This window comes from Phalangium opilio, unplaced genomic scaffold (genome assembly GCF_054372755.1).
Source record: "Phalangium opilio isolate 3A_F unplaced genomic scaffold, DU_Popi_V2 ptg000079l_1, whole genome shotgun sequence".
Classification (NCBI taxonomy): Eukaryota; Metazoa; Arthropoda; class Arachnida; order Opiliones; family Phalangiidae; genus Phalangium; species Phalangium opilio.
The window spans coordinates 4,463,568-4,475,704 of record NW_028324187.1 but is presented as its reverse complement, the minus strand read 5'-3'; the positions used below and the strand labels follow the sequence as shown (position 1 = coordinate 4,475,704).

The window sequence follows — 12,137 nt, the reverse complement described above, 5'->3', positions numbered from 1 at the left end:
ATTCTTTGTTCAATATTTTGCATTAAACCACTATTATATTAATAAAAACTGTCTAGACTAGAAAAAGTAAACGATAAGTGAACAAAATGGAATGACTGAAGAGCCAGATATTAAAAATTTTCAGTAGAGAGACAACATAATAAAACATCAATTATTTGAAGAAATAATTGATATTTTTTCACCAAATTACTATGCTAAATTTTAATGATAATTCTCATACTGCGCGAGATAAAAACTTATATGAAGTACTTACGAAGTCAGCTTTGATTTTGTTGGTCTCCGTATGAGCGTAATACGCCGTTTTGAAGATTCTAGTGTAAATCTCTTCTACTGGCATTTTTGGGGCGTTCCTCATGTCCCTTTCGGGGTCAAAGACGTGTCCCGGGAAGCCGCACGGATTGACCCATTTTGGTTGGTCAGACGGTATCGTGGAACCCTTGTAGTTTTGGTTATTGCGAAGAGGTAGTGGTGCGCTCATTGTCGTTACTGATAATACTCCTACTATCGTCGCTTGAAATAGGTATTGTAAGTCTGAAAATGAAAATTAAAGAAAATGATTTAGATTTCAAGAAATTTCAGCCATTTTCATAGGAGGCAGATCGATTTGAAGAATTCGGAAAGAAACTCTTATTCTTAAGCGCAAGAAATATTCAAAGAAAATTTTTCATTCATAATTTAATTTAATATAGATGGCGTTAAAAAGCAGAATGATATTTGTTTAATTTCTCTTATCAGTTTGATACGAAGTGTTTAGAATATATTTTAAAATGGAGTTCACTGCATAAACAAAGGTACGTACTGTATTTCTTGCAATTTAATTTCATCTTAGACATAAAAGTAGGTGATTATTCAAAAACAGCATCATAATTTTTCATTAATTCATTAATTTCTTTTTGAAGTTTTCTTATTTAAACTATAAATTAGTGAGACTATACCTTAACTTGGCTTATTCATTATAAAAACCTGTCAAATATATTATATTTATGCTATTATATAAAATTCGCTTCATTACATATCCATTTACAACAAGTTTTGATTCTTACACAATCCCATTGTAAATCAAGGGATTAAAATTAATATGAAGACTTGTCGAAAAACATTTTCCTTAATTTTCTACCGAATTAAACGATAGTTCCAATACGGAACTAATATAAGGTATGACAATAGCGATACGATATATTTTATCAATTCTTATTAACCGTTCCCTCAAACATTCCATTGATATGAAGACCAAAGACACACCAATTTAACTTAAATGAAATAAAATCTTATTTTAATTTGTTATCTATATATATTAAAAGATCCCGATTCGAAGAATTATATAGTAAAAATATATATAGATAAATGATCAAATTTAAATATCCTTCATATCTAATAATAAGTTAAAGTTTAATTACAATTAAGAACAAATTTTATCGGTTAGTAATATTTAAATCCATAAATAAATCATTTCGCAAGGTCTAGGATAGAGATGTGAAATTACCGTAATTTTTAAAAACGGTAATTTACCGGGTAAATTACCGATAAATTACCGGTAATTTACCGATTGAAATTTAGGGAACACAAAAATTACCGTTCAGCCGGTAATTTTTGGTAATTTATATTTCCCTGTACTTACAATCCATTACTTTAAACAACGTTTAATTGTGATCACTATCTTGACTGCTTTACACGTATTTGCGGCTTTTGCTACCAAGACGGCAGCCGTGGCCTTTCTAATCTGATTTCTAATTAAAGATTTATTAAAAGACTAATTTGTAGTGCAACTTTGTAAGTACTGGCTAGCGAGTAGCGCCTAGTGAGTCATTTTGAAAGTAAACACAGAAATAATTGATCGTTTAAGTGTAAAATGAAGTTTTAAGGCGTAATAAAAATGTTTGGTAATTTACCACGGTAATTTACCGCCGTAATTTACCGGTAAATTACCATTGTAAAATTACGGTAAGATATAAAACGGTAATTTACGCGGTATTTGGTAAATTACCGGTAATTTACGGACGGTAAATTACCGACTCACATCTCTAGTCTAGGATAAGTAGCTTCGTTAAACTTCTGTTCTAACATGGTTTCTTCTAATAATAATTTTCAATGTGAATTCGATACACTATTCCCTAGTGACCAAAGAAGTAGTAAGCCATTATTATTCTTAACTTTTAATACAGTAGAATTAAAGAAAGCTTCGGCAATTATTTATATTAGCCAATTATATTAGAGCTCAAATTTCATAATCTATAGAAAATTAACAGTGTTTCGAAAAAGAGAAGAAAAAAACTCAACGATGTCTGATAAGTATAAGTTCCAAATAAAACTTTCTTAGTTCAAAATCCGGAACTAAAATTCAATAAATATTTCGCGTTATCAATATATATTCTTTATCAATTTAGCAATGATAGCTAGAAACTTCACCTAGCTCCCCAAAACCGTCAAAAGGTTCAAGCTACAACCAAGAAGTGATATCTAGTTTATTAAGGAGAAGGTATAAATTCGGCAAAAATTTCCAGCTTTATCTCCAGTCCAAACGTAGGTCCGGAGTTAATCTCAGCCTCTAAATTACAGCCGGCATCTCGTTGGTTCTTGAAAACTCACGACAGCGCGACGCGAACGACGAAAATTAGGCATTTTCCGACTGAGGAGAGGCGAAATAGCCGGCCTCCTTTTACGTCCCCCCTTGTATTTGAAAGGGGGACTGGGACTATGGCACGGAAAAATACTTGGGCATCTTATACCTTCTCCCTAATAAACTAGATATCACTTCTTGCTACAACTACAATCATTATCATAAGTCTCTAACTGGATTATACAGTTTGCATTGGATGCCTCTTCAGTCTTCATATACCATAAACGGGAGAACTTAATTTTAAGTTGCATTTTGCAACCAAAGCTAAGCTTTATTATAAAAATCAAAACACCCTTTTAAAAGTATACTTAAACGATAATATACCAAACTATCCCTTCTTTTACACACACAACCACATCCCTTGGCCAATTCCTCCAGCCTATTAAACCCTCATAAACCCAACAAAAACACCCTAGTATCAAAATAAATCAAGGCAAACTAAACGGTAATACAATAATAACCTCCCTTTGTTAAACAAATCGTCACCGACCAAACACACTCTATAGTGTAGTGTCTACAAGACTACTACTCCACTTTAGACAAATAGATTATAACCAGGGCCGGTCTGTAAAAACGGGTAGCGCCATCTAGGAGTAACCGGCGGGGGTGATATTGAATCCACCCTCAAGTGCTCGATACTCTTCTCTCTCTCTCTCCGTCCGGGAGAGAGAGGAAAACAACAGGGACATCCAATCGTTTGAGCCCAAAACGCGTGACTAATAAGCGAAAAAATGCGATTCCGAGAAAAAGAGAAAACGAACTCGCTTCGTAATGTTACACAAAAGTTTCCCCTGCATTACCGCTTCCCTGCTGGCCACATTCCCGAGTTCAGAAAATCCAGAGATAAAAGCTTCTCCGCGGGAAAAGGTAGTTTTAATAAATGAAAATATTACCCGATTAGTCGTTTTACTTGTTGTCCTAAACTAACCTAACGCTTGCTACTCCTGGCTCGTCTGTCCGAAGTTTATATAAAATGACTAACGAATGACTTAGAGCCGCTTACAACATGGGTTTTTAAACTAAATTTTTTTTAAATTACGACATTTCAGGATGGATTTAGGTAAATAACTCTATCCGCACCCTATAGTAGATATAGTCGTGGAGAAAATAATCAAAGGGTGCTGCCTGATTGCAAATTTATATATAGGTATTAGTCGTAACATTTAAACATGCAGTATTAATTTAAAATATAATTTCCCGTGTCTGCTATGCACAAGTTAATTTATACTAAACTGTTTAACTTTCTATATTGCATTTATATAACTAGTTTAACCCTGCTATTAACATCAAAAAGTTTAATTAAAGCTCAGATTAACTTGGTTAGAACATTTAATACAAACTTACAAATAGTAATAAACTGAGAGAGGTTCTGTACTAGTAGGAAAGGTAGGTTTTCGCTACATGCAATGCTACCTATCAAAATTGATTTTTGGGTACTTTACCAAAACATCCACAGTTAACTTCTCCAACCCTTCCCGATAAATTCCGGCCCCGGGGATTCACTCAGACTAACAAAAAGGTGCTATTTTTCGTATAAACTTTGATTAAAACAATTTCAAGGAGCGCGCGTTTCAATAAAAGAGATTATTTTGGAATGATCTAAGAGATTACTCGGTAAGTGAAATATTTGTAAGACACGGGTTTTCCCATAAGATACGGGGAGGGTAAGATCTTGGCTCTATATAATTCAGGTTATAAGGATATTGCATCATTTACTAGGCGCTTTTTTTACGTTATTTTATAAGAAATCGGGTCTAAACACGTTGAGATTACTGATTTTTTTTGTGGATTATTGCCGTGATTATAGAAATCAATCTTATTAATGTAGAAGTGTTTTATTATATTAACCTACCGCTAAAATTGCGCATTTATTTTATTTTTTATTTAAAAAAATTTTAAAATTTATCATTAATGTCATTTAAATTTAAAATTAAATACCCTTCAGCGCAGAATTAAAAACCCCGTTAATATTGCGAAAAATATTTTCTTTGCTAACATTTTATCGTGTTTCATAAAAAAACCCAAATTCAAACGACAATAATTCCAACTAGGGGTTCAACCAACTTAATCTTTATTAATTTTAAATTCCGAGAAAAATTTAACACCCCTGCCCCCATCTATCTTCTACAGATAACTGATAATATCAAAGTTAAGTACTATTACTAACAAGTTTTAAGTCCTGTTAAAATCAAGATAAATCTAAAATCACGTGACCGCTTGATTTAAAGAAAGCACCAATCAAGTTGAAGCGGCCTTCGAAATTGAGAGAAAAAGCCGGTATGATAGATAATCGTCGCCACTATAAAAACCCTGCTCGCAATCAAGAATCCCTCAGACGGGCCCAAATAAGCAAAGATGGAACGGAACCGAACGGTACTAATTAATATGGATAGTAAAGAGAATAAACAATTCTTACTTGTATTGGAGAAAAACCTGTGAACTTTCTTATTCCTTATAGATTGTTTATGGCACTGACAATCAATGTCATTACACGCGCACTTATTGGTTCTACACCTGTTGGACTTTGTCGTAAGGCAAACGCATGTTGAAATGAACCTCATGTTCGTAATCTCTCCGTTATCAACGGTTTTCATTTTGATAAATATACTAAATATTTCTGCGATGGTTAAACAATAATAATAATAATAAACCACGAAATTGTTTCTAAACAAATTTGTTAATGTATATAGAATTATGGATACGGGAACGCTCTCGTGTCCACGCGTGTACCAAATGGTCTCTCAGACTGTACTGAAGTCCAGGTAAAAAGACTCCATGTATAAATATCAAAAATCCCACCCCTCTTAAAAGTAACCCCCACAAGTCTTCGTCGTCTCTCGGAACGAGCTAGAGTCGAAAGCGCCCACAGTTTTCCACCCCCTTCGACTTCCCCTTAAAAACCAGACACCCTACCGTCTCCCCTCACCTCGGAGATGAATGAAAACGTACTACTGGAAAACGTCACATTTCTACGAAACCTGTTGATGTAGAGAACGTTCCGAAGCCTCGTCTCTATATCTCGGTTTTTTCCGGAAACGTCACTAACGCGAAAGGGGGAGCTAGCGTCCTTCATTGGCTGATAGGAGAGGCGTCGTCCATGACGTGGCGCCTTCCTAATGGTTGATCGTGACGTAAACGTACCAAATACGAAATTCCGAGTGGAAAAATTCAAACTTTGTATTCTCGGTGTATCATTTTTTCGTAGATATAAATTCTTAGGAAACTTTATGCTTTACGTTTATTTCTCTTTACTCTTAAAAAAAAGTTGTATTTAATAAAGCGTTAAGATGCGTCTTATAAAATACATTTCTGGAAACTCGACCGCTTTCCGGTTTTCGGGGATTATGTTTAGTTTTTTTTATTCGATGTTTATTGTTGTGGTTTTCTCGAAATTTTTGCGATGCAGACGCGTTTATGGGCGAATCTAGTTAATGTTTTTTTGGAAATGACGCTAATTTCGGCCGCAGACCGTAATGCGATCCTATATTAGTGCATAACTGTGGTTTTCCCACCAACTATTGCATCTGTTAGTAACAATTACTTTGAATTTGCATTATTATGAATTTAGGGAGGAGTGTAAGAAATCTTGATGACGTTACGAATTTAATTGTTCCAACTATTACGAGGATTTATAAGGATATTTATAATTCATTGTTTAAATTAGATATTCTAGGCCTAAATTATTAATTAGCACAAAATATAAAGCAAACAAAATAATAATATATATATTTACAATTTCTACTGGAATTTTGATAACGTGAATAAACGGAGGTGCATATTTCAATTATCTATGAAATATCAAACTATTTTCCTGGATGTTTCCCTGTGCCTTATAATTAGTAGAAGAAACGATTAAAAACTCACTTGATTTTCCTTTTCATTCACTCTCCCTTTAAAATTAATTAGCATTGTCTTTTAATTAGTTTCTTAATTAAATTTAAGGGATCATCATAACTTGACGGCAAAATATCCTAGAACATATTCGACTCCAATCAATTAACCCGAAGAACACCCTCTATACATAATTCCCTACAGACCATTCAGTAACACCCTGTATAGATGACGCAAGTGATCGGTTTTGGATCAACTTAGTCTAGATAGCCCTTTCCTTAAAAGACATGATAATAATTATACAGCAGTACCTGATAAACGGCACGTAGACGCCAAGCTTGTAAAGTGTGGTTTCAATCTATAAATAAAAGTTTTCGTGGTTCCTTGTTCATAACGAAATGAAGCGGAGAAATTTCGTTAAAAGTCAAAAGTTAAGTATTTGGTCCGAGCCAGTTTTTGAGCGCCTTCGGGCTCCTTAATCTCTAGAGTTTTGGCGACGACACAAATAATGGAAAGAGTCGCGGAATTGGAACTCTGAGAAGATAAAAGTCTTCAATGATTGTTTCACTTGTTTACGTGAGTATTTTGTTAGCTTTTGTGTAGCTGTGTGACATCATATGTACTTGAAGTATTGCCAGTTGATAAGGTTAAGGTTATGTTAGCCTTAAACTTGGAAGTGATCTTGCAAACCGATTATGAATGGAAACAATTTTTTACTTGTATTTATCGCTATTTTATATTCTAGATAAGCATTGATTATAAAATACTGAAATTGTTTTAAATAAATGCAATTGTTCAAGAATGTCTACCAAAACTGTTGTGGTGATCGTAGTTATTATTAACACCGTTTGTAGTGAAAACGATATAAAGTGCATGCTTGCTGCAAGAAGATATGATCGCAGATAAAATCGAAATAAACTGATCATAGATTAACATTTTATTGCTACTAAGTGAAACGATATGAATTAATCATATCAAAATCAAAGACTTTTTAATTCAATTTATGCATGATGGGTTTTATCATACTCATAAGCAAAGAAAGTGCTAACCGACACGGCGCCACTAGAGGCAATCACTCAAGCAAGTCTTTTAGCAGACATCGCTTCCACACGGTATGCAAACGCTAATTAAATCATTATCACCAATTAAATAACCATCAATAAAAATTAAAATACTGGTAATTTCGAGCCCCTCCTCTGAAAATCACTCGCTTCAATGACGCTTGTACTTTCAAGCAGTTATTACACAACAGACGTAGAATGAATGGTAGACAGAAACCACCATTATTAGTTTACGCCTAAACAACGCCTGGAAGGGGTGGACTTGAAATAAATTTGACTGTAAACGATCTTATATTGTCAGGTAAAAAACCAAACCAAAAAAAGGTAGATCAAAGCCGCTCAGTAAAGGTGTGAGACGAGAGAAATATTTTATCTATGACTCCAACGAAATTTTACAAATTCTTATCATTCTATTAAAATATCATCAAATAGAGGGGCTTGGCACTTGCCATTTTATAAAACTGGTCGAAATATAGTTCCGTGTAGGGCCCAAGTTGGGGGTAAAAATCATCTTAAATAAAGATGATGAACATTATAGTGTCTAATCAACTGGTTATCTTAAGACGCAAAATCCGATATTTGAATCCAACGACGTTATATAGGGCTACAAACAGAAGGACGCTGATGGACTGGTAAATTGAGGCCTTATCTAACGTCTTTGTTGTCCACAAAGCGTCCGGATGTTCAAGCAGACTAAACTGCGTCCCATTTTGAAAGGGGTCTATTAAATATGATAGTTTATGATACTAACGTCTTTAATTTGGAAATAGGATCAAAAGATAACCTTCAAAAAAGGGTTCCCACGCTTTACAATGTTAGTTACTAAACCATTTATACGAGGAACCCTGATATTCAGTAACGTACTCTAAAAATTGTCTTTGCTTCGCGAATACATTAATATTCTCTAAGCCTTGGTTTAAAACTGAATTAAAAATTGTTTGTTCTTAGAGGAACGCCAATGCGCTAGGCGTCATGTGATTTCTATCTATTTCTTTAAAAGCAAGTACAAGCGACCGTTTTAGGCTCAAGATAGAGATCCAGAAACAATTTTTACATACTTGATTTAAGTAGAAAACAATGACTTCTTAACGATAACGGCATTATAAATTTATAACTATATTTGCTGCCGTATTAAAGACGTCACAACTTTTGTTATTGAAAACAAAATCATGAATATTTTTAACTCATCGGAGTAATTATTCACTTAGAACTTCGGTGATATATTAAATTGCTATTGACTAGTCCGGTTGCAATAAATTATTGACGTCTCAAAAGCTATCGAATATTTTTGGTTGCAGCTCTGCTTTGAAATATTTCGATTAGTGCTGTTTTTTGAGTCAGTTCAGATGTTCTGATAGAGGTCCCATTCAAAATAAAATGCTTATGTATTAAAATTCAACTTCAGATATACTTCATTAAGGACATCATAAGTTCGTGATGAAGCCTTTAACTCCATATTTTGCGAAGTCGACTGCGTTAGAGCTAAGACTATACTGAATAGAGACTTCGGGTGATTAACTTATGCAAATCCGCATCAGTTTTAATTTGAGGAATAAACATTTACAATTGGATAATTTTCTTATCTGTTGAAATCAATTTTCATAAACCACTAAAACAAATAAAAAATATGGAATTTGCCACATTTGGATTTTATGGTCGTATCCGACCCCTCAAGTGAAACTGCGATAAGAAAATTTAGGTGGAGATGTATGCAAATAAATTTGGCGCCATTTGAACACGCGCCATTGGCCTACTTTGCGCGGGAATTCTAATCAAAGTCACCTAGATTAAAAGCCTACTTTCGATTTTATAATTGTTGCGAAATCTTCGCTTTAATCCCTTCCACATTTTTCCTCTCCTTTTTCTTTTTGCGGAAGTAAATTACATCTTAGAAAAGTTTGGAATTTGGGGCCTTGGGGTTATTCCGACAACGATAAAATGGGTTTTCGATATTAAGTATAGGCCGCCGTGTTTTCCAAAAGGGAGGGGTTCATCTGAACTTATTAAGGTTAAATCATTTGAAATTGGTCATATTAATTTCTTTATAATAAAACTGCTTTACAATGGAGTAGGGGTGTTTAAGAATAAAAAGGAGCATAATTAAAGTATTAGGAATGGTTCTTTCACGTAGATGTCCCTCGCGATAACCGCAATTCAGGAAAGCAGAGCCATCTTTCGTGAAAGACGTTCGTCACTAGGGATGGAGAGAGATGCCAGGACCTTTTATCTTTCTGATTAAAACTTAGCTAGACAGCGCCATCTAGGTATTATTAAATTAAATGCTTAATTTAAATTGTAAAATAACTAAAAATATATTGTGTTACATTTCAAACACGTTACGAAGAATAAACATATTAATGTTAGCATGGTTTAGCTACAGACATAAGTTGCTATGACTAATATTTTTCAGACCTCTAAACGAACTGTTCAAATGCACAAGTTGTTTCAATACCAAGTGTTAGTTTTCGGATTAAAACTAAGGAACGAGCTCAAATAACTGAATTAGTTCTTGGTCACGCATTATTCGCTCAGTCCCTTTTCTTTTCACCTATATTTGGGTTCAACGGAAAAAATGCAGAAATAACTCATCCCACGCAATTCCAATCACAACACCGATTAGCTCGCATACCAGAAAAATGGCAAACTTAATAATAAGCACTCTCCCAAAATGACGTCGTTTCTAACCCCAATTTCAAAGGAGACAATTAACGAAAAACGATGGAGAATGGCACCTCGTGTGTTTTTGTTCTTGCAAGTCATCTCGGGAAATCGCTCTAGATAGTTAGAGCTACAACAATTAGCAATTTGAGAAATGACTAATGGAGAAACGCGACGGGCCTCTTTAGATTCCTCAAAGTTGTCGCGATTATTTCCGTACTAAAGTTCAAGAAGAAGATGTAAACGAAGATGAGAGGTGGGAAGCCCCAAAAAGTTTAGAAAAAAAAATATAATAAAATTGGTTTCGGAAGTGAAAGTGACTCCAAGTATTCCAGACTGATATTAATGCATTTTTTAATGCGGATCGAAGTATGTTCCTCTCATATTTATCAGCGTATCTCAAGAAGCATATTTATCAAAATTGGTCGGTAAAAAAACCAAACAAAACATTAGAGTGGAGCTCAATTTTATAGGTATTGCTTACGGAAGAATAATAAATTCTGTTTTGTTACCATGACGAGCGAAATGGGCTTTAATTTGAATAGCAAAGAAAACTTCTTTTTTTGTAATTGAACCTGTTCTTTTACAAGACGCGCATATATTGTAAGTCAACTGGAACAGTCAACAAAAGCAATCCAGTAATTATCACACTTGGTTAGATGTTTTAACTATTACTATATCTATCGCTGGTAATAGAAATAGAAATTCTGAGTATTGCGAGGATATTTAAATATGGATTGAAAATATGGGAACTTAAAATATAAAAATAAAGAATGATTAAGTAACGCTACCGTGGGAATTAGGCTCCCATCGGAATGCTGACAGCAGTTTCAAGGTAGATACATTCAACTTTTGTTGTTTTAACAGAGAATTCAATCGACGAAGATTGAAGATGAGCTACATTTATTTTTAGTCGAGAACGTAATGACAGAAAAATTGATGGAATGACAGATAAATCTGTGAATCGGAAACTGACGTAATCAGAGTCATTGGTAACCCCAGCGCGGGTATATACGTAATTTCAAATTGACCACTATTCATTTCTGTGCTTGGGCATAACCATATTTAAATGTTTAACGTTATTAATTGAGAATTTTTTTGGAATTTAAATCGTTACATAACATTTGCTTTCAATATGAAGTGAAATTAAGTAAATTTCCTATTATTTAGATCCGCTTCACCAGACGTAATTCTTTGATACATGTACTCTGAATCTATATTTAATTATGACATCTCAATGAAACAGCAAAAAAGTAATATCATATTGATTTTGCAATATTTGTTGTTGTATAATTTCATTTAAATTTCAGGACCAACCTTTAATTTTATTTTAGTTTGAAACTATTTAGTCTTAATTCCAACTCTTTAAAAGTTTAAGCAATGAAATTTTTATAATCTGTTTTTCTAGTCTGTTAAAACAATGAAGAGAAAATGAAAGAGTTGAAAAAACAGGAAATGACGATAGGAACTTATCTCTTCCTTTCACTTTTTATTTTCAAATAGTTTAAGCTATAGTCATGATATTAAAAAAGGCTTCTCTAATAATAGAATTTGTTTCCAGATAGATATTTGCTACTAGAACAAAGTTCAAAATTAACTATTTTGAAAAAACTACTAGTAATTTCTCCAAAAAAATAAAGCTTTCAAAAAACGAAGAAAACTAGATTAGATTTTCACTCATTTATTCAGTTTGCTTCAAATTAAAAATTGACTTCAATTAAGGATAGCCAAAAGTTGATTTTAAAACTTTTAAAGAGATACAAGAAAATTAGGACTATCTATGACGTAGTGCTGCGCGTGGATTGTAATTGGTCCTCCTAGACCTAACATTAGTTCTGGATCACAGTCAAAAGATGGCGTGCATTAACAATAATAAATCCTCAGGTGATGCTTTTAAATTCACTAGCCTTCCGACAACACCAAAGAATGTCATCTCGATGAATAAAACCTGTTACATTTTTTTAGAAAAA

At 33.6% G+C, this 12,137-nt stretch overlaps 1 protein-coding gene and 1 long non-coding RNA gene across 7 annotated transcripts in view; one reads left to right on the top strand and one right to left on the bottom strand.

Annotated features, from left to right (window-relative positions):
- Positions 1 to 12,137, bottom strand: part of LOC149654294 (uncharacterized) — a 56,075-nt gene that overhangs the window by 11,641 nt on the left and 32,297 nt on the right. Inside the window, exons 1-2 of one of the 2 annotated variants that reach the window (XM_089845743.1) lie at positions 5,034 to 5,211; positions 254 to 531 (exon numbers count right to left, since the gene is read on the bottom strand). In XM_089845743.1, coding sequence (XP_089701869.1) covers positions 254 to 531; positions 5,034 to 5,211 — 456 coding nt within the window. Of the gene's footprint in view, positions 1 to 253; positions 532 to 5,033; positions 5,212 to 12,137 lie in introns of those variants that run through there. The other variant, XM_089845744.1, reaches the window with a different exon arrangement.
- Positions 3,033 to 5,845, top strand: LOC149654295 (uncharacterized). 5 transcript variants are annotated; one of them, XR_016370563.1, is made up of 5 exons: positions 3,033 to 3,484; positions 3,667 to 3,764; positions 3,928 to 4,003; positions 4,074 to 4,990; positions 5,076 to 5,845. It is a non-coding gene; the product is annotated as an uncharacterized LOC149654295 (long non-coding RNA). The 5 variants fall into 5 exon arrangements; XR_016370565.1 differs by having other exon boundaries at positions 3,047 to 3,764; positions 4,074 to 4,231; positions 4,846 to 4,990; XR_016370566.1 differs by having other exon boundaries at positions 3,054 to 3,764; positions 4,074 to 4,136; positions 4,846 to 4,990.